The sequence below is a fragment of the Leuresthes tenuis genome, unplaced genomic scaffold (genome assembly GCF_036924035.1).
Source record: "Leuresthes tenuis unplaced genomic scaffold, fLeuTen1.0.hap1 SCAF_17, whole genome shotgun sequence".
NCBI lineage: Eukaryota > Metazoa > Chordata > Actinopteri > Atheriniformes > Atherinopsidae > Leuresthes > Leuresthes tenuis.
In genome coordinates this window covers 15,429,993-15,450,287 of record NW_027325371.1, presented here as the reverse complement: position 1 = coordinate 15,450,287, position 20,295 = coordinate 15,429,993, and the positions used below count along the sequence as shown (strand labels likewise).

The following is a 20,295-nucleotide window of genomic DNA, read 5'->3' as shown; positions in this document are numbered from 1 at the left end:
AGGAGCAGAAACGGCTGCGGTGGGCCCAGAAATGCACGAAGACTCATTTTCGAACGGTCTTGTTCACTGATGAGTGCCGTGCAAACATGGATGGTTGGTGGACGGCCACCATGTCCCAGGAAGGCTGCGACATCAGCAAGGAGGTGGCAGAGATATGGGGAAAGAGCTGGTCGGCCCCTTTAGGGTCTCTGAAGGTCAGAAAACGACCTCTGAAAAGGTCAGAGGTCATTTCTTCCATGGCACGACAAGAAGAACAAAATCATCTTCATACATGACAATGCACCATCTCATGCCGCAAGGAATCCCTCCGCATCTTTGGTTGCTATGGGCATAAGAGGAGAGAAACTCGTGGTGTGGCCCCCATCCTAACCCTGACCTTCAACCCTACTGAGAACCTTTGGAGCATCCTCAAGCAAAAGATCTATGAGGTTCACATCCACACTGCAGCTCTGGGAGGCTATTTTGACACCCTGCAAAGAAATTCAAGCAGAAACTTTCCAAAAACTCACAAGTTCAATCAGGGGTCCTATGTTAAAATGTGACTTGACCTGCTAACCCTTGACCTGTTGACCTGAGGAGAACGCTCAGCTCACATGACACTAAGCGCACCTTCCCCACGGGTCAGGAGGCACAGGATGCAGGGTGAATAAAATGACTTGGCATATTTAAACCCTCATCATCACTCTGAAGTGACTCGGATGGGAAGAGAGCTGAAACAAGAATACAGCCCATGCAAAAGTTGGCCACGCCTGGACAACATTTGGAAAAATTCATCTCCAAAATTAAATGTAAATTTAATGAAATTAATCTGATTTGTTCAACTTTAGCTTCAAAGAGTATGATGCAGGTCTGGCTTTCCAAATAGACTTCAGGTCAACAAGACATTAAATTGCTGTAGGAGGAAAACCCAAATAGTTTATTTTCACAATAAAACTGAGCTCATCATCCCTGCTGATGACTCATATTGGTTCGAGACTACTTCGCCTGACCTTTGGTCCCCGTAAAGGTGCAACAACAACCACAGCAACACAACCATGGCTGAGAAATAGTCTTTAATATCTTTAATTTGATCGTTATTGAGCTGACCGCGTGTTGGCACTGATGAGTCGGTAAACAACAAAAGGCTCTTATGCAAGACAAGCCAGTGCTGGTCAACAAATACAAATGAGAGCTCAGTTTTATTAGAATTCATTTGCACGCACCGGCAGTGTGGTAAGGTAACCGGCTCTGTTTTTGCTGTCCTTTCTGACCATTGAAATGACCAAAGGCCGATTAGTTTCCAACAATAACATTGTTGGAGTATTTGTTTGCTGAGGATCAACAACTGCATTATTTTTCTAACACTTGTTTCCAGCTCTTTTCACTCCAACCAGTACTGGTTGATCTTTTTAAAAGGAAGCGAGTAAAACGTGTGAATGTACGAAGCCCCAATCTTTCTCTACACATTTCATATTCTACATTTTTCTATACAAGATGAACGTGTCCGTTGAATGTAACAGATGGATGACGGAAAAGAACCAATTCAAGTCATTTACATTTTATTAAAGCGTTACTATTTAAGAAAAACAAAGCTAAAGGCTTCATCACTTTCAATGGCGTTCTAAAGTTTTCACGGTACTGACACCATCCGGGGGAATGACTCGTTTTCTGCTCAGTGCTAACAGATCGGTTATCCAGCGTGAGAGTTCAGACGGTGAAAACCAAAGAATGCTTCACAAAACACTGTGATGACTGACTGTAGTTTGATACTAAACCTCTCTTAAAAAAAATTACAACGGCGAAACTTTGTGCCACCAGCGGCCGTTGCTCCGCTCTTCCCTCTCGCCGCCGCCGGCCCCCTCCCTCGGCTACTCCGTGAGGTAGAAGTGCATTTTGTCGTTGATGTTTTTGCGCTCCGGATTGAGGCGCTTCAGGATCTGCGCCAGCACGTTGACAGTCTGCTCGCTGCTCAGCCCCGTGCGCTTGGTCTGGAACTTCTTCAGCAGGTCTTTGGTGGTCATCGGTTTACGGATCAGGTAGCGCCGCACCGCCTCCTCCGTTAGCTGCACGTCACTGTTGACAAACAAGTTCAACAAAACCGCTCTCTTACACTGGGCTTTTCTGGATTAAAGGTTTCGTGAAAAACTTTTCCCCCTCGATGACTGGGGCTGGTATTAGATTCATTATAGTTTTAGCCTTTTTGAATTAAAACTCCACATTAGAATAGAAGAAAAGCCCTGCATGGCCTGTTACTCTACACAGACTTGAAAGTGCCGTATGACCGTGTGTTTCATACTGGTGCTATCATGTGCAAATGATCATATACAAATAAATAACAGAGTACCTTGAGCTCGGGGTGGATTTGCCTGATGCGGGTTGAGGTGTGCTCTTTCCAGAGGGAACGGGGCTCTGAGTGCTCGGCTCCATCTTCAGCCTTTTGGCAGCTGGTGAGTCAGTGTTAAGACCCTGAATCTGTCTCTTTCCTAAAGAAAAACGGAGATTTAGAAGCGATGGAACCACCACACACATAGCCCTAGACTTCGAAAGCTCCACAAGAACACCCTCAAATATCCGTGCTGTTTTAAGTCAAATTTTGGATCTGCATTTTTGTTCGTTTCAAAAACAGACACCTTGCTCCAGCTTGCTGGCAGCTGCACGCAGGGTGTTGGAGGTGGAGGCGGAGTCTATGGACGGCGTCCCCGGACGGCTGCCGGTCCTGGAGCTGCCTGCAGAGCCACGACCACCTGCACGTTTAGGGGGCGTGCGCTTCTTCTGAGGAGGGGAGTAAAAGAGGCGCTTGATGAGAATAATAAATAACAAATGTAAAATTTCGCCATACATCAGTTGTTATTTTGAACAATGACTCGTTACACATGTCAAATCATCACCCTGTTATTCAAGAGGCTCATAGGGAAATGTATTTAATGTACAATGAATCCATTTATTCATCCACACACACACACTAACCCACCATGAACAGGGCAGAGGCTGTCTCTCCCTCGATGTCACTGTCGTCAGAGCTGTCCGATTCGCCGCTGCTGTCTGTGACACACAAAGCCCGCAACTCGCCATTTCATTTCTCCTACTCGTGTAGCGTATTAACAGTTGCTTGCATCGCTCAAGATCGGAAAAGACGAATCCCGCGTCTTGATACAACGCATACCTTTTTTCTTCTTCTTTTCCATTTGGACGGGGGTTTTCTTCCCTTCCTCCTCCTCTTCCTCCTCCTTGGCTTCGTCTTCATTCGGTTTCTCCTCCTCACTTTCTTCCTCACTCTCAGATGCTTCATCAATTCCTAAAAACGGACAAACACTGACAGTGACTTGAGCAGTTTCGCGATACTAACGTCAGATACACACCATAAAGATAAAAAAAATAAAAAAAAACTGACATGAAATACCAACCTGGCGAATTCTTTCCATCACATTACATGTACGTACAATTTCAACATGTAATCATGAACAGCACAAACCTTTAGGGTGCTCGTCTTCTTTGCTGGGCTTCACCTTTGCTGGCTCTTCATCTGAGCTAAAATTGCAAACAGAGTGACACATTAGATGACAACAACAACTGGAAAAAAAAAAGCTTCGTTTTTGGAGTTTTTGGAGCGGGATGATCGCGAATGCTTCAGCAAAGTTCTGCCTCCGCTCTGTGTTGTTGCTGCACTCAGCTTTGCAAACACACCTCCTCCTGTTCTAGCTTTTTTTTTTTTGTTGCATCATCTTAGGGGAAAGTGTCAAAATGATGTGGAACGATCTGAAGAGCGGACTGCTCGGGCTTCTTTAGCTTTGCCCTGCTGCAGAAAACGGTCCCAGGTTTAAACGCCACCCGATACAACCTTACCCTCTGTGGTGTTGAAAACAGAGGGCTAAAAACAAGGTGGAAGACCCGAGGGAGCGGCGTTGCCTAGTAAAACTTATAAAGACCAAGTTTTTGTGATCTGACCTGCTTTCATCTGACATATAATCCACTTCTAGGCCCTCGTAGTCACCATCGTCACTGTCCTCCATGGCCTCTTTGTCATTGCTCTTTCGCTTCTTTTTCTTCGTTTTTCCTTTCCCTGCATCTTTCTTTGCCTTTGCCTTGCTTTCTCCATCTGTGAAATAACAAGAGAGCTCGATTGAGGAAAAAATATCAACGAGAAGACTTACGAATGAAGATACAGTCCTTTAGGGCAGTCTTGCTTAAGCGGCTGCTGTGACCTGGTTGTTTTCCTGCTTACCATCTCCCATGCTGCTGTCGCTGTCGTCGCTGCTCATCTCCAGGTCATCTTCCAGATCGTGAATATGAAGGTCTCCCCCCCTACCACCCCCTTTCTTTTTCTTTTTCCCAGACTTTTCTGTCTCATCATCGTCACCTTCGCCACGCTCCTGCTCCCGAAGACGTCTCTGAAGCATGATGCTGAAGTGATTCACCACCTTGTTCCGCCTGTTTAAAAAAAAGGGAGAGGGGGGGTATGTGACAAATAGTGTTTCTGACACAACTGAGTATGTAGTTCAGAGCTTTTTCGAAGAGCCAATTCCGCATTGTTCCTCTCCTCACCTGCCCCACTCTTCCTCAGCTTCCTCGGCAGTCAAAGTTCGGTGTTTAGCCTGCGGTGTGAAGTTGTACCAACCGTGAACAGGAAAGGCCTCGAAAGCTCCATCTGGACACTGCGTAAAGATGTAGTAGGAGGCATTTTCTGTAACACCGCCCTTCTTTACACCTTTGAACCTGACACAGACACATGCGGGGACAGAGCGAAATTTCAGGAAGATTGGAGGTGGTGTGGATTATCCATTAAAGGAGACGCGGCACGCTCTTTTTTTCACAAGCCGACACAATTTCCTGAGGTCTGAATGAAACGTCTGTGATATGAACAAAAAAAAAACAAAAAAACACAAAGACTCCTATGGATCTGGATCAAAATGCAGAAGCAAGAGAGGTTCAACTTCTCTTTCTCAAGATACAGCAAATGCAGCATTGTGTGAAGTCAAATATACACTCTCAAGCAAAGACAAAAGCGATTTTATATTCAGTCTTTAAAAAGACAGTTTAGCTACAAGCCTTATCATTTATAATTCTATATATAAATTTAAGATTTAAAAATTCCTCACTGAATCATTTCTATAACTAACTGAAGTACAAAATAAATAACATCAGCTTTTAATGCAACGCAGGGGGAGCACATCAGCATCCCCTCAGGCCTTGGCAGAGCTCTCCGACTGCTCTTCCAATTCAGATCTGAAACACTTCAGTAAAGGAGAGCCTCTTTCCTCACCTCTTGCCAGCTTTGCCGTTGACCTTTAGGATCCACGGCTGATCCTCCAATTTGAACTCACGGGTGACGATGCCAAACTTCTTCCGACGAGATTCCTCGCGCTGCTTTTTGCCAAACTCGCTGCCTGCCCCGCCTTCCGTGGTCTCCTCCTCCCCATAGATTCGCCGGCCGCTCATGTCTCGTTCCATACGAGCCTGCGAAGGGAGAGGAAGGGAATTGTTAAGACGAGCGATTTGAGCGCAAGACGCGGGACAAGTTGCATTTTGTCACCGATTTATCGCTCACAACAAGTTTAACTCTCGACTGTCACTTCTCTGCACGGACATGAAGCTTACCTGAGTCCAGGCTGAACAATTGACTCTGTCCCCTGCATTGAATGCCATTATGTTGTACTTCTTGCTGGTGTTTCTACAGGAAAGACAAACAGATGTGCAAATAAAAAGTGACTCACTGAACATGTTTTTTCCCCATACCAGGTCAGGGAAAGTGTTACTGGATTCTGTCAAGCTTAAGCAGATGAACCATTAACTTAAATATATATGTGCCTTTAGTGGTTCAATAAACCCAATTATATTTATATATATTTTGGTTGTTTTTTTTTCTATGGACAGTCACTTAAAGTCCACATAACGAAGAAGCTAAACTACATTTTGAAAATGCAAAGCAGAAACTGCGTTTGATTGCATCAGATTTCCATTTCTTCCACGCTCCGTCCCAGAACATCATGATGACATGTGACAAGGTCTGCCCCCATCTTCTCAGTGGATGTTTGCATTTTAGTCCGTGCTACTCACTTGGGGACTCGTACAGTGTATTCTGTGGTTGAGGAACTGCTGCTCCCCTGTAAGATAAGCAGATTTCATTCAGAAACAGCATACACGGAATGCTGGTTAGTCTGTTACAACTTTATGGTGCACAACTCTGATGCTTACTGTAGCTCTTACAAGACATGGGGTGCTTCACATAAATGGCTTCATCAACCTTGCTAAGGGGACTGATTTCATCATGCAGACAGTGGGCACAGCGTCACCGACACATCCACCACGATAATGGGGATATGAACACAGTGTTTACCACTTGGACAAAGCTGAACTCTATGAGGTTTAATGCATGAGCTCAGCACATGTGATGCTGTGGTAGTTCATATCAGACTAATAATCCTGCTGTAGTTGTAATATTACAGTGATGGATGGGAGCAGTTGAAAACATCAATTATGTACATTTAAGACTTGTCAAACCGTTTTGCTTCCAGCCTGTTACCATGGAAATAGTTTCCAATAAAAACAGACACTTGGGAATCACCATTCTGGATGTAGTGGAGACAAAAGTCACTTACCAGCGACGTCATGGTTGGTGACCTCTTGATTTATTCACATTAACAGCTACTTCAGACCAGTTGAACACTACCAAAAACAAACATATCAATATGGTTAACAGGGTTCATTATGAATTAAAATAGTCAGTGTACAGTTGGAATGTGATGTATGATGGGGTCGAGTATGATATCATATGTAGCTGCTAGAGAAATCATGAGGCTCATGCAGCTATTGGGTGGATGACAACAAACAAAACAACTTCAAAAAAATAAAAATACGATACTGGCTGAACACAGTTATCACCAAAACAGGGGTGTCAAATAAAAGACTAGCTAAACACTTCGATGGCTTTGATGTTTGGTAAAACCAGCACGAAAGCGTCCAACTTGAGCTTTGTATGGAAGGGGAGAGTTACGGCAAGATAACGTAGCAAAATCTGAACGAAAGAAAAAGCAAACTGATCGAAAATCAGTTTTCAATAGCCTTGGTACATATCCCGTTAAAACACTCCATACTGCAAGAGATGATGTGTTCCACCAGTTTTTGTTCCCTTATAACGTTAGCTCCAAATGCTAAAAAGAAGAAAGAAAGAATAGCACCAGCGCGTCGGACGAGCCATTGGTGTAGCTTGTGCTAACCTTAATCAGAACACTTTGGTTTCAGATTCACGTACCTATGTGTGAAACGAAGGCAAATGGAGGAATCGACTGTTTTAAGACATTAAACACAACATGGGCATGAGGGAAACGCTACAGCTGCTGTGCTACCGGCGCGCGCAACCTCACTGTAACAGTTCCATTAGTCAAAGAGGATGGACGGAAACTTTTACGAGTGACACACGGTTCCCAGTGAGTGTCCCTGACCGAGGTGGAAAACACAGTAAAAACATAAGTAAGTAAATGAATGAATGAATGAATGAAGGGATAAATAAATAAATTAATTAATAAATAAGTAAATAGCAAACAAAACAGGGAATTTCTCATAACAAAACAATATTTCAGAGGAATTTCGGGGCGCAATATCTCCCAAAACAGAAGAATGTTTCAGGAAATGCAAGATTATTCAAGAGCACAAAATTACGGTTAAAAAAAAAAAACCCACACACACAAGCAAAACACTATTTCACAAAACACTGACATTCCACGACAATTTCCATGAAAGTATTTCACAAATACAACATTTCTGACAATGACAAAATAACTCATAGTTTTGTGAAATGCCATTGTGATGCCATTCTATTTTGTTCAGATGAATCTTACATATTATTTATTTTTCTTGTGTTTTCTGAAATATTGTTTTGTTCTGCACTGCAGGACCACCTTGCTTGTACATGTTGGTCAGCACTGCCCCAGTGATGCAGCCAGCCCAGACCCCAAACCAGAATAACACCTACCCTTGCCCCCCCTGCCTCAGGCAGCACCCAGGAAACAGGGGTGGAGGAAGACCTCTTCCCTTGTCACTTCGACAGACCAAAGTTTGATGGAAAATTTGTGGCCTACAGACAAGCCTCCACAGCCCGGGGCCCCGTCCACAGTCCCCAGGCTGACTCAAGGTCCCCCACTTGGAGATGACTAAAGTATTTTTCTATTCTATCCTTCTAATACACTTCAATGTTTGAGTCATGCCAGAATAATTCAAATGATGATGTGCCTTGCTCTTTGTATCAATTTCAGTTATGGCCCAATGGCACATTAGATTTCACAGATACGGTATTCTACGTTAAATGATCTCAACTCAGTAACCCACGAGTGTCTTTACCAAGAAATTATGGCTTAGTCTTCGATAGAGCCGTGGGATAGTTTTGAATCAGATTTTTTTTTCATGCTTTCATTTCCAAGTCACAATCAGTTAGTTTTTCAGTAAATGTTCTTTGTTCCAAAACAGCGGATTTCTCTAAATCAACTTTTAACTTTTGATGATTTGATAAAATAATTATTTCATGCAAAGTGAAATTTCTTAAATGAGTATGTTTTGAAGCTGCTGCTTTTCATTTAAAATCCTGATCATTTGTATGTTATTTTGATATGATTTGCCCTTTATTCTTATCTATTTCCTTTCTATGTCATTCTGTTGTTTTGATATTCTATTATCTGGTAATATGTTTTTGTTTGGTTGTACATTCAACTTGTAAAGCACTTTAATCAAATCTTGTTGCTTTCAGTTTGACTACATGAACAAATGGACCTTGAACTACAGACACAAACCAGATCCTTATATTAATCAGAAGTAAGAGTTCTTTAACATCTGATTCTTTCTTCTTCTTCTTTTTCTTTTACATGAATGACTTTTAAACCCATTGCAGCTCTGACTTTGGTTCCTCTTCAGTGGATCATTTTGAAGTGTCACTTTTTAATCACAGTCTTGCTTTGAATCCAGAAGAAATTAAAAAAAAAATTATGATAATAATTTGTAATATGGTACTCTCAGTATTTGCAAACATTTATTTCAATATTTCAGTCTTGTACTTGTTGTATACAGCTGCCATTACTGTAAATTGGTCACAATTTCAGTCCGTTTTTTTTTTTTAGAGAGAGGAAATAATTCTATCCCACAGTTCCTTGAGGATGAAACTTGATTACATTTATCCATTAACTGTGATTAGTGTGGACAGGAGGGTAAGAATAATCAGTTTATGACAGTAACAACTTTCACTTTTGTGCATTTTTTCTTTCCTATTTTAATTACCAACCTAAATTATGAAATAATATTATCCTGTGAAACTAATATCATATGCGTGATATAGTCTCTGTGCAGTGTGGTACGACTGCACTTGTCAAAGTAGATGAAGCTTTTCAAATATTTGTTGAACTTCTGTAGTTTAAGCACTGCCAGACCACATCTCATCTTAGCGTAAGTGGGGACAGATTCTCACTGCAGCGCAATTTACTTTTCTGAGGACTTTAATAATTTCTTGTATCATTTTTCCGCTAACCTCATGATGCTTTCCGACAATGTCAAGGAAAAAGCTGAGGAGAAAAAAAAACGAGAGAAGGAAACTTCTCCGACTATTTATCTATACCCAAAAATGTAGAGACACTCAGACTGCAGGGAAAAGGAACCTCTTATTGGCCAGAGCACACTGGGTCAAGGTGTAGCTCACATCGCTAACCACCTTGTGATAGCATGTGCAAGATAAAAAAGAAATACTGAAGCTCCTTTCCAAAGTATTTGGAGAATTCATCCAGCTTTTATTATGGCTGCCTCTAAGGTTTTAGATACCCCGTGGTTCATTTCACTCTGGAAAGTTTCTAAGCAAAGGCATTTTTTCAAACTGACCCCGGGAAAGGGGGTAAAACACCTGAGTGAAACATTGTCCAGAATGTGACTTCAGTGACTCTTACTGTGTGAATGTTTTAACAATAAGCCTGACACCCGCCACGAGTCAGTTAAAACTGAAGACGTCTTCTGGGTGTGAGGCGAAACAGCTTTAAGAATCGAGAAAAGAAGCTCAGATGGCTTCTCTTCAAGCAATTAGAATTAGTCAGGGAGTGTAATTGATATAATAACACTGAATCCTATAAAATAAAGATATACATATAGTCATTTGTGTCTTCAAGGACTCTATAAACTGTATATTTAATCTTTAATTGCATTTAAAAAAAGTCTTTCTGTGCTGAAAACTATCAGTTTCAAAAGAAAGAGTGTTTTTTCTGCATGTCTCGACAGGTGTCTTCGATCCCAAGTAAATAATTTGCATTTTTTTGTTTGTTTTTGCATTGGTTGAAAGCATTCTAGATACTCTGCAAATCTTCAGACACAATCTACCTTCTGTGAGCATCGCACAGCGAGTAATGACTGATGGTTTATTGCACTGGAGCCTGACACGATGAGCTGGTTTGGCTTTTCACTTCTCCTGAGTAAGTTCATTCATATTTAAATATAGTGGGCAAAAACGAATTAGTTGACTGAATTGGGAAATGAGTTGCAAGAGTTAAAAACTTCCCTTACCTCTGATCTGCTAGGACCGCATAATCATCTGAAATATATTTCTTAAATCTACGTTTGATTTACGATGAGCAACCAGAATGACAGGCAGTTGGGATAAAAGTATTTCTGACCTGGCATAATAGAGTGAAATATGGTTGCAAACAACATATTGTAAGGATGATTAAACTGCTCAAAACGGAACAATATCTGTCTATATCTATTTGAATATTTGCGTTCATTAGTAGGCTTTCATATTCTTTAAATAATTTCTCTCTGTCATGATCATAATTACACGGTTGGTTGACCAAGTATTTTCAGTATTATAGTTATTATTGTTACTCCTTCTTAGATTATGTGAAAAGTCCTCCAAATAGGTCATTGTTGTTGAAATCCTTACATGCATTAGGCTGAGAAGTACATCGCTCACAGCTGTTCTTATAAACAACAACTTTTCTTTATGCTTTGTAGGCTCTCTCTTCATCTGCAGCCGTTGCAGTTTCCCCCCTGGTATGGATGATGAAGAGTTGTAACCATGAAATGACTTTGGCTCTTGACTTATAAATTGACTTATGTATTTATACTTTTTTTCTTTTGACATCCACTTCAATGCAGGTTCTTGTGATGGTTATAAAAACATAACTGAACCATGGCGTAACATGGAATTTACAGCTTCTTCCTTCCCTGGCTATCCTTTATCTGATAGCCATCTTGTGGGGCAGTGGTGGCGCTTCACAGGGATTGGTGGAGACAGAATTATTACAAGCTGCCATCTAGGTTCTCGTGGTGGTGGCTATTATGGGATTTTCATATCAGTTTCGCATCCAACAGTTGAATCCAAAACTCCATCAACAGGAACTTCTTACTGTGGCTACAGTACCGGTTGCACAACTTACTCTGCTAGTGTGCATGTGACTCTGTGTCCTGGAGGATTCTACATCTACAAACCAAATAGTGACCCACACATGTACTCAGTTTATCTAACCCGTAAGGAATTACTATCATTATGTACAAAATCATGTACATGGTCAACAATGTATAGTCCATTTCAGGAGAGGATGAATATTTTCACCATCAATATCATTTGTGTGTGTGGGGGGTGTGTGTGTGTGTGTGTTAGATCATCATGAGTGCAAGTCAGACTCCTGTGGACCGCTTGCCGAGTGTTCATCATCTGGAGGCTGTACATGTGCTACTGGATATGAAATGTTGACAGATCGACTACCCACACCAAATTCATATGCTTGTGTTGGTAAGCACATTTAATTTAATCTGAACTTCAGCAAATCACTTTCTGATTATCTATGACTGTATATGTTTATTTATTTGTTATGCTGAAAGTAGATTAAGTTGTTTCATGGATGCAATATAACATTTGGTCAACATTTGCTATGTTTAACACCAAAACCCCTGCCTGCGCAGACATAGATGAGTGTCAGACGAAAACAGGAATTTGTGGTCTGTATTCCAACTGTAACAACACTGATGGATCATACATCTGTACGTGTCAGAGTGGATACATGGCAACAAATCCAACATTACCACCTGGACAGTCCAACGAATGCCAAGGTAGAATTCAAATGAAAAATGGGCCCGTCTCATTATCAATCTTCCAGTAATCTTTATTTCGACCGCGTATTTCCCCAGATATCGATGAGTGTCTTGACAATGTCTGTGGTGATCATGGGACCTGTGTCAACAACCCAGGAAGTTATGAGTGCGACTGTCATGACGGCTACCATGATGTAACTGATGCAATGCCTGTTTGCCAAGGTCTGAGAGGGTTATCAGTCCGATAATAATTTAGCATTTACAGCTTTATTAAAATAGCTACTGATCAAACATTACATGTTTACAGTGGGGGGAGAGAGAGAGAGATTTTAATTCAGATTTTTTTGAAGTGGCTATATAAACGTGTTAAAATGATGAAGGAAAACACACTCCACCATCGGTAAGCTGTCTTTACTATCTACCGAGGAGCTGAGTGCTTTATTCTACACACAAGAACTCACTATAATAACCTCTGAAGCACTGAATACTACGAAATTTTCAAATTTCAAAGAGAAAAATGGATGATTATGATCTGTAGTTTACAACTATCATTATTCAAGAAGTTTTCTTTTGTCTAATCATTTGTCGGTTCATTTAAAAAGAAAAACTTTAATCATTATTTCACTCATTTTTTTCATTTGGGTTAAATACACTGAATACTTATGAGAATACCAACATTTTATGGTAAACTTTTGCATCTTCAACATGTTCTCACTGTTAACTTTTCATTGTCAGATATTGATGAGTGTTTGAATTCCACTATATGTGGCCCGGACTCTGTCTGCACTAACCAACCTGGAGCTTTTAGCTGTGTCTGTCAAATGGGATTCAAACCAACTCATCCAGACAAGGAACCAAGAGAGACCAACATCTGCGTTGGTAATTGCATTCATTTCAAGTCAACACTTTACATAAGACAGAAATGTATTTGTAATACAGGAAGACGTCTGTGACCTCAACAAAACACACATAAACTTACAAACTGTTGTAGACATAGCTGACAAGTTTATTGTTTCGATTATGTCATTTCTGTTTGGAAGATATTGATGAATGTGTCAGTGATGATCCCATCTGTGGTCCAAATACCAACTGCACAAACTCTGTTGGATTTTACAACTGCACCTGCTTCCTCGGTTATCGGACCAACAGCCCAGACATGATAGCCAGTATTGCTAACCCCTGTACAGGTGGGAGCACATGTTCGCTGTCAATGATTTATGTTCCTGTTTGAATTATGTCATTTAAATCTTAGTAACTGTACTTCTCTCCCTCTAGATATTGATGAGTGCAGTGAGACATCTGATATATGTGGTAAACAAGCTGTGTGTACTAATGCACCAGGAACCTTTTATTGTTCTTGTCCTGATGGATTTTATCCTTCAACTGGGGTATTGTGGAAACTAGGGGTCTCATTTTGTAAAGGTGAGCTAATAATGCAATTAGTTAATGTATAAACAAAATATGATCATTTCCTGATGATCTTAATGACCTATTAGTGTTTTGCTGGTGACTGTTTCTTTCTTCCTCTCTAATTACACAGATCTTCAAGAGATTTTAGATGAGATAAACCCCCCAGAGGTAAATATTACCATTAAAGTGGGACCTTCGGGAGCCAATTCTCTTACCAGGAAAAGTGTATCTCACAGACTGTGAGACAATTTTGATTTAGAGTTTATGCTCAAGTTTATGCTAAAAGTTTGTTTGTGTTTCTGCTGCAGGGACAGACGAAAGAGAGAGCTTTTCTTGGCAACATGGACAAAGAATTGAAAGAGAACAAAGGCATCATCTTGCCAGAACCGGTTAGTGGACACAAGAAAAGATGGCTTCTTAAAAAAAGAGGAAAAGTATTTGGTGTGTTATGGGTGCAATCAGGGATTTACAGTTTAGTGTCACTGTTTGACTTTGCTACTATACTTGGATGCTTTTTAAACACAAGAACCTAAAAAACTGTTTTAAAGTATATTTTAAAGTCAGCCCTTCATCAGTCAACAAACTGAAACAACAAACTGATATATCTGTGCATCCCTAGTTTTCTGCTTAAACTTGTTAACAACTCTTAATATAGGACTTCTGCAAAATTTTTGTAAAGTATACATAATTGATTTACCTGTACTTACTTTTCATCAGGTGTGGATGAAACTGACAGCATATACTTAATTCCGTTCCACTCTCTTTCTTCTTTCTCCTCAGACTGTAGAAAACAGCTTGTCGGCATGCATGGTCATTGCATACATGCATACATTGTCCCATGAATAAACTGTGAATAACTTGTGGATATTTATCTAACTTTGTGTTTGTAATAATGGAAACAAATACTCATTTGTTGCTTATATCTAAATTGTCAAAGATATCATCAGGTGTTGGACCTCGTGCTGGATCAATAAAGTTGAGCAGTGAAGGAGACGGGGAGACGGGCAGCGTGATCCTGAACATCTCTGAGAGTCTAGTCTCTGCAATGGTGCAGCCAGGTCAGACCCAAACCAAGAAAACTATGAAGAGTTCAACAGTCGGTATGTTCTTCTTAGTTTACTGTAGACATTTACTTTGTGTGCACTGACTGGACACAAACAGAAACTCTAATCGGTTGTTAGATCTCAGTCTTCGAGCTATCACACCTGGAAGCAACAGTTCAGAAATCTCTGCTCTCTCAGCCAAAGAGAACACCATGGACATCAACCTGGCAAGTCTGGCCAAACATAATAATGGTGAGAAACAGCTCACAAAAGGAAGAATTGTATGCCAGTGCATCACAAAATGCAAATTTTCCAGAACTTGTTTTTAGAAAGTCATACCAAATAGAATTGAAATGGAACTAAATTAAGCACCAGTGAAAACTATGGCATGATCATTTCAAATATTTTTGTCCACTTGCACTGTTTCTAGGTTCCGCAGCAGCTGCCTTCATGATATTAAATGGGATGGAGAGTCTTCTCAGCCATCGGTACTTTGAAACAGAAAACAAGACAGAGATGTTCTCTGATGTTTTCACTGCTATTTTACCATCAATGAACAACACCAAACTCACTGAACCTGTAAACTTTACCATCACTCACAAAAAGGTGCTGCCTCATTCATCGGTCTATTTCGGAAGCACACTAATTGGCCTTGACATTTTTAAACATCTAAAAGTCTTTGTCTCTTTGCTTTATTAGATGCTACCTGAAAGAGGCTTGGTGACGTGTGTGTACTGGGAGGAAACAGCAAAGGAGACAGAAATGCAGGAAGGAAATGAGACAGAGAGAGACGTAGAAAAGAGCATGCGCTGGTCAGTACAGGGCTGCTGGGTTGCTGACACTAATGAAAATCACACAGTGTGCAGCTGCTCTCATCTCTCCACATTTGCCCTCATTCTGCAGATAGGAGAGGTATTTTCCTCTTATTGTGTGAATGTTTATTCACTGTCGCTGGCTCCCACGTAGATTATTTAGTTGATTTCATGATGTCTTTGTATGTGTTTTTCTCAGCCTCCACCAGATAATCCTTTTTTGGAGTGGTTGAACAGAATTCTTGTGATTGTTGGACTTTTCTTCTTCGCTTTGGCCATCCTCACCTTCCTCCTGTGCAGCTGGAACCCCAAAATCAACAACACAGCCCGTCTGCACCTCTGTCTTAACCTCTCCTTGTCTCATCTACTTCTACTGTGGAATGACACTTATGTTGAACATGAGGTACTTTTAGACTAAATAGATGGTAATAGAATTTTTACTTAGATATGGTCCAGAGTCCCTTTAGATCGCCCTATCTGTAAGTTTGATGAAAAAGGAGAGTTTACAATGCAATGCCTCTTGAATCGTGATACATATATCCAGATGGAAACTCTTAAATAAACAATTTCTCTGCATCATCTTTATGATATGGTGGTGCCCTCAGGTTTTTTGGGTCAGAGACAATAATTTCAGTCTTGTGATCAATTGTATCAAATGCAGCAATGAGATCTAACAGGATAATTAAAGACCAGTGCTGCTTCACTCTAAATCCAAATGGTCACTTAATTGATAATGTCGCTGTAGGATGTAAATATGGTATCTCTTTACTTAACCATGGTATTTTTTTTGTTGTTGTCATAAATGACTTCTTTATGAAAAGCTTGTGATTTAATCTCATTGCTTTACTAGATCCTCAAAATGTCTGTAAAACATTGCATCTCCAGCATTCCCTCATCTTGTAACTGCCTAACAAACTGCCTAACATTAGCACTTTTCTTAATAGTGTTACATTCGTTTACCACTATTTACAAATCTGCTCACTCCCACAAGTAGGGAGTGGCACGGAGATATTTTTGGTGGAGGCTTCATTCAACCACATCAGCACAAAAAGTAGTATTAGTAGTATAGCAAGCAAGTTGCCTTATAGTTGCCATATATCTTGTCAGTATATTCTTTACCAAAAAATAAATAAAAATCTATGGTAAAATGGTAAAATCATGAGACACAAAACCATCCATTTCAGCCAGATAAAAAGGGATTTAAAAGGGATTTGTAATGCATTTTTGAACACACAGACATTAGTCTGAAAGACTTCAGAAATAAAATGGCTCAAAGGCTTGAAGGCTGGTTGGGATCTAAAAGAAATGTCAATGGTTTAGATAAAGCTATTGTTGACTTTGTGACAGTGGTGTTAATGTTGCGAGGGTTTTCTTTTTCTTTTCTGACAGACACTATTTTGCTTGTAAAGAGGCTTACAAAGTCATCACTACTACAAGGAACACAGAAGTATGACTCTTTGTCAGACTGACAGCAGTGCTGAAAAGAAGCCTGGGGTTGTTCTCATTCTCTTGTAATGATGATGAACATCTACCAGCACAAGCACAGATTTTTTTATGTAATTGAATTACATAGGAGAATGCTTGAAAACTGTCCCTCTGTGCCGAAGCATGGTTTTGGTATCAAAATTCCTCCTGTGTCTCTGCAGCTGGCCTGTACTGTCATGGCAGGGCTTCTCCACTTCTTAATTGTTGCAAGTTTTGTGTGGATGCTGCTGGAAGCCCTACAGCTCCACATGCTGGTCAAAAAACTCTCCAAGGTGCAGGTTATTCAGAGAGACGGCCTCCCTAAACCACTTCTCTACTTGATCGGCTACGGTGTTCCAGTGGTGATTGTTGGTGTTTCTGCACTTGTATATGCTGATGGATATGGAGCCACTGATGCCAAAGTGTGCGTAGCATTAACAGTGATATACAGATGGATTAGTTTTAATTAGCATTCTTTTTTTTGTTATTGTCATTGCTTTTATTCATTTTACATCAGTTCTTAGCTCTATATACAGTCAAACTGGGTATTGGTGTGTTCCATGTGCTTGAATTACAGGTGCTGGTTGTCACAAGAAAGAAACTTCAACTGGGCTTTAACAGGACCAGTGATAGCTGTCATTGCTGTGAGTCTGTTCTTATGTTGTCATAATTGTAGATCTTTTCTTAAAGGGACCATCCGAGTTAATAAATGTGTTTCTTCTGCCAGCTCAATTGCATCCTGTTATGTGCTACTTTATGGAGTCTGAGACCCACCTTGTCCAGCATGAAAAGTGACATCTCTCAGTCCAAAGACACGAGGTAAGTAAGCATGTGTTGTCTCCATTTTGTTTTGGACAAAGTGTGAAGACTGGAGCTGATCTGCCAAAAGTCAGGTGTGCAAAAAAAAAAAAAAAACTGTTGCTTTGTGGTACAAACTGTGGATCACCCTTAAAATTAGGCTTTTCAAACTAAATGCAACATCAACACTGACAGAGGTGAAAAATACTTGATGATGCTAATTACAGGTATTTCCTTTATAAATCTGCCTGGCAGTGAATGAAAAACAAAAACATTTTTGTTTGTTTGTTTGTGTATAGAATAATTATGTTCAAGATCCTGGCCCAGTTTGTCATATTGGGCTGTACCTGGATTCTAGGCCTCTACCAGACAAACCTTTTCTTCGAGGTCCTTTTTGTCATTCTCATCTCTCAGCAGGGCACCTTTCTCTTTTTCGTCCACTGTCTGCTCAACAAGGAGGTACAGAAAACTCTATGAGCAGATGATTCCCACTTTTTATTGACTTGCTCTTTAATGTAACGGCATTCCTTTTTATGTTTTTGGTAGCGCTTTCTATGGGTTTGGCAGGGAGTGCAGCGCAACACGCATCTCAACATAATTTTCCATTTCCTTTTGTAGGTCAGGGAGGAGTACATGAAATGGCTGACATGTTCATTCAATAAGACCGATGAAAAAGAGTTAGAGGTAAGTTTAGTTAACCAAACAACAATTCATGATAGCAGCAAACACTCAAACACACAAATAACTAGTAAAGAGATGATCTTAGTGTTAATTTTATCTCTTCGACTTTCTTTTTGTGGTCTTGATATAAATATTATAACCATACTAACAGTGTGGACTCAAAAACAAGAAAACACATGATCTGTCAAAATTACTGACTCATCTGTCCTGTTTTGTGTTATATGTAATTCTAATAGTCTACACAAAATTGTGTCACTACTATTAGAAACATATCTTCATAATGTCTGGCATTGAATGTTCTCCCCCACCTTAATGGATTAAATGCTTTGCATTTAAACAGAAGGATGTGCCATCAGTCTCAGATGACTTTGAAAAGGCTGAAGAACCAAAGGGCTGAAGGAGACAGAGTGATCGAATGGAGGGAGACATGCAAGGTTTACTACCTGTCAGCTTTTAGTCATGATATATTCGTTTTTCTGTTGTGGGTGTAGGTATGAAATATAAGATTAAAATATTTATTGTGAAACATGCTGGGTTTGGTTATGTTAACTGAGAAAAAATTAAGTTTTCATCACTATAGCTGGTGTTTTTTTTCTCAATGCACAACGCTCTTTTCCAACTTAAACTGCGTATTTCTGCACATTATTTGAATTTTCTGCAAGGGAGATGGCAGCTGAACTGATTTATTTTTGTGACAGGACTGATTATGACTTTTATAAGTTTGTCAAATAGCTACAATCAGATTAGTCCTTTCTGACTGCTAATCATCTATCTGTTGAGTCAATGCATTGTATTTTCTCAGTTTTTCTTACGGTTAGTGTAGAAGAAAGTTGTTTGTTTTCCCTTTCCTTTGTAAGAGTAAGTTTTGCGTTTATATTTATAGCTGAGGATCTTTTGCCCAAATTTAGAGAGTTTAGTCTCCAATCTAATCTCCAGGAGTGTGAAATTTGTGAGTTACTCTGGCTTTGGTTATTGTACCTTTATTTGATCTGAATGTGAAATAAAGAGTGTTGTCTCTGTTAAGATCACCATCAGCCATCAAGTCAGTCACCTAAATTACTGTCTACGCACTTGTAGATGATTATCCTCATTATGTCCTTATATTGTCCTTATATTATATTGTGTATTCCTATTCCTATTGTACATACTTTTGTACCTCTTTAGGTGGATACAACATCACCACTTTGATAGTCAAATCAAAGCAGAGAGTCATTTCAGAGGGAAATTGTGCCTGTCTCACTTTCAGCGTCAGACTCATTTTTCTGCTTCACACACTCTTCCTGATACTAAAATGATCAATACCTTGTGATGCTAAGCAGCAGCAGTCACATATTTTTTTGACATATCTTTAATTGTATCTTTAGATGTGAATTGAATTTCTTCCAGCGTGTGGTAACATAAACGCATTATAACGGTGAAGGAAACTCAGTATAGAGAAAGTTTGTCGGCTGTCTTCCCAATCTGCTGAGCTGATAAAGATTAATTGAGACAAATGCTCAAAATACGCCTGAGAAAGGGATATAATGATCACTGAAATACTGATTATTGTGAACTATGGAGTTAATTTCAAGATGGTGAAACAGTGAATAATTAAGAGGCACTGAACAGTATGATGAGCTGAGGAATGGGAACACAGTCAAATACTAAATATATCTGTATGAATGTGGACGAGTTCTGCAGTGATCGACATTTTTTTTTCAAACCTGTTTATGAGAAGATTTCTGTTGCAGCAAGAACAAACAAACATAAACTACCAATTCAGTATAACAATGAAAAAGTTTAATCTTGTTACCTGCAGTATTTTTGAACATTTCAAAAGTAGAGATTTCTCCACTCAGGTCAATCAAACAATCCTCACCAAGCTAAGTTGACTTCACACCTATCGTTATTCAATTGGTTTTCTTTGTGTGTAAAAAAAAAAAATCTGCTCATCACTTCTTTCTATTTTTAAATTTTCAGGGTCTTTAAGTTTTTAATTAGTCTATTTTGAGTAAATATATTTGAATATTATCACAATTGGGATTTTTTTTTCCTGTAGATTTGAGCATATTTAATGT

At 39.8% G+C, this 20,295-nt stretch overlaps 2 protein-coding genes across 2 annotated transcripts; one reads left to right on the top strand and one right to left on the bottom strand.

The window, feature by feature from the left end:
- Window positions 1–1,174: 1,174 nt before the first annotated feature.
- gtf2f1 (general transcription factor IIF, polypeptide 1) lies at window positions 1,175–7,355 on the bottom strand. Its single transcript, XM_072369421.1, has 14 exons — window positions 7,229–7,355; window positions 6,576–6,642; window positions 6,034–6,080; window positions 5,575–5,647; window positions 5,240–5,433; window positions 4,522–4,692; window positions 4,202–4,407; window positions 3,925–4,075; window positions 3,452–3,507; window positions 3,143–3,274; window positions 2,951–3,021; window positions 2,610–2,751; window positions 2,324–2,462; window positions 1,175–2,052 (listed from the first exon to the last, which is right to left on the bottom strand). The coding sequence occupies exons 2-14, from the start codon at window positions 6,585–6,587 to the stop codon at window positions 1,848–1,850; spliced, it is 1,599 nt and encodes a 532-aa protein (XP_072225522.1). The 5' UTR covers window positions 6,588–6,642; window positions 7,229–7,355; the 3' UTR covers window positions 1,175–1,847.
- A 4,644-nt stretch (window positions 7,356–11,999) lies between these two features.
- On the top strand, window positions 12,000–18,735 carry LOC140273913 (adhesion G protein-coupled receptor E1-like). The gene is made up of 17 exons (XM_072369578.1): window positions 12,000–12,048; window positions 12,127–12,252; window positions 13,071–13,217; window positions 13,306–13,320; window positions 13,571–13,608; window positions 13,749–13,829; window positions 14,378–14,540; window positions 14,622–14,735; window positions 14,914–15,062; window positions 15,183–15,395; window positions 15,495–15,698; window positions 16,942–17,183; window positions 17,337–17,403; window positions 17,487–17,578; window positions 17,857–18,016; window positions 18,176–18,241; window positions 18,730–18,735. Exons 1-17 carry the CDS (start codon window positions 12,000–12,002, stop codon window positions 18,733–18,735), a joined length of 1,932 nt encoding a protein of 643 aa, XP_072225679.1.
- Window positions 18,736–20,295: the final 1,560 nt, after the last annotated feature.

Coding starts and splice junctions, on each gene's coding strand:
- LOC140273913 (XM_072369578.1), top strand. CDS start 12,000: ATGGCAACAAATCCAACATTACCACCTGGACAGTCCAACGAATGCCAA. Junction 14,541..14,621: donor TATGAAGAGTTCAACAGTCG/GTATGTTCTTCT, acceptor ATCGGTTGTTAG/ATCTCAGTCTTCGAGCTATC. Junction 15,396..15,494: donor TCATTCTGCAGATAGGAGAG/GTATTTTCCTCT, acceptor TGTTTTTCTCAG/CCTCCACCAGATAATCCTTT.
- gtf2f1 (XM_072369421.1), bottom strand. Junction 2,752..2,950: donor CAGCCTCTGCCCTGTTCATG/GTGGGTTAGTGT, acceptor TCCCCTCCTCAG/AAGAAGCGCACGCCCCCTAA. Junction 2,463..2,609: donor TGCCAGCAAGCTGGAGCAAG/GTGTCTGTTTTT, acceptor GTTTTTCTTTAG/GAAAGAGACAGATTCAGGGT.